Source organism: Cynoglossus semilaevis, chromosome W (genome assembly GCF_000523025.1).
Source record: "Cynoglossus semilaevis isolate Cse_v1.0 chromosome W, Cse_v1.0, whole genome shotgun sequence".
Taxonomy (NCBI): domain Eukaryota; kingdom Metazoa; phylum Chordata; class Actinopteri; order Pleuronectiformes; family Cynoglossidae; genus Cynoglossus; species Cynoglossus semilaevis.
Genome location: NC_024327.1, coordinates 2,088,889 through 2,090,471, shown reverse-complemented (window position 1 = coordinate 2,090,471; position 1,583 = coordinate 2,088,889). Strand labels below are relative to the sequence as shown.

At 41.3% G+C, this 1,583-nt stretch overlaps 1 protein-coding gene across 1 annotated transcript in view; it reads left to right on the top strand.

Annotated features, from left to right (window-relative positions):
• Positions 1-37: 37 nt before the first annotated feature.
• The window catches only part of LOC103396934 (vacuolar protein sorting-associated protein 37B-like), a 24,208-nt gene continuing 22,662 nt past the window's right edge, over positions 38-1,583 (top strand). The window contains exon 1 of the mRNA XM_008335178.3: positions 38-252. Coding sequence (XP_008333400.1) covers positions 148-252 — 105 coding nt within the window. The 5' untranslated portion in view covers positions 38-147. The remainder of the gene's footprint in view (positions 253-1,583) is intronic.

Below are 1,583 nucleotides of genomic sequence, written 5' to 3'. Positions count from 1 at the left end.
GTTCATTTTGAACGAATCACTCGCGACACATCACTACAGTTGTGTGTTAGTTCCTGTTAGCGCTGCTCAGTCAGCTGTCACAGTCTGAAAGGAGAAGAACACGGAAATAATAGCCACAGGACAGAGGAGAGATAGCACACAAGCAAAATGTCCAGTTTTTCCAACAAGTTTGACGGCTACACGATGACGCAGCTCAACGAAATCCTGGAAGACGACAATAAACTGACGAAAATGGTAAACAAAATGGACGAGGTACGTGGAGCTTTGTCGGCTTTTGTGTTTTTGTCCACTGTTACCTATTGACTATTTTCTCCCCGCGAACTATTTGTTCTCAGCCCTTTGTTGCCCTCTTTCAAACGTACCTTAAAGAAATGTTACAAAATCTATTTCTTCGTGCTATTAGTACCTTTTGCAGTACATGCGAACATAACCAATGTCAAATGTCTCTGAAGCTTTAGAAATCATTAACCTTGGAACGCAGCGTTTGGAAGCATTGTCTTAAGTTTTTTAACATGGTGGTTTCTCAGTTTGAGTGATTTCCTATCAATTTAATTGTTCTTTGATAGATATCAGAGGCTCAACAGTGTATGATAAATACTTTAGGAACAATATAATGACAGTACTAAACCAAAGTCCCGATCAGGAAATAAGATGTTTTAAAGTATTGACCTTGCTTACACGTTGGTCAGACTCTGCAGCAAACGTCACTGAACAAACGCCAGTCTAAAGCTCAGTTTCTTTTTAAGCGCAAATTGATATAGAACAACAAAACACGCTCAATTGATTGTACAAAAGAACACCTGATGGACTGTTCGTCTTTATTTGAACTAATTATTTTTCTCTGGCCACCTACTGGTTAAATATATCACCACAATTACTTCTGGTGCCCTCTATCAGGCTGCATGAATATAACACAAAACAGTTCCAACACCTTAACTCAGGTGCTGTCCATTTTTGGTTGGTTCTACACCTTCATTGGAGTCCAGCTGTGTTTGATTATACTGATTGGACTTGATTAGGAAAGCCATACACCTGTCTATATAAGACCTTACAGCTCACAGTGCATGTCAGAGCAAATGACAATCATCAGGTGAATGGTGAACTGCCTGAAGAGCTCAGAGACAGAATTGTGGCAAGGCACAGATCTGGACAAGGTTTAAAAAAAAAAAAAAAAAATTCTGCTGCACTTAAGGTTCCTAAGAGCACAGTGGCCTCCATAATCCTTAAATGGAAGACGTTTGGGAGGACCAGAACCAGTCTTAGAGCTGGCAGTCTGGCCAAACTGAGAAATCGGGGGAGAACAGCCTTGGTGAGAGAGGTAAAGAAGAACCCAAAGATCACTTTGGCTGAGCTCTAGAGATGCAGTCGGGAGATGGGAGAAAGTTGTAGAAAGTCAACCATCACTGCAGCCCTCCACCAGTCGGGGAAGCCTCATGTGCAAGTGCAAGACATATGAAAGACCGCATGGAGTTTGCTAAAGAACACTTGAAGGACTCCAAGATGGTGAGAAATAAGATTCTTTAGTCTGATGAGACCAAGGTAGAACTTTTTGGCCTTAATTCTAAGCGGTATGTGTGGAGAAA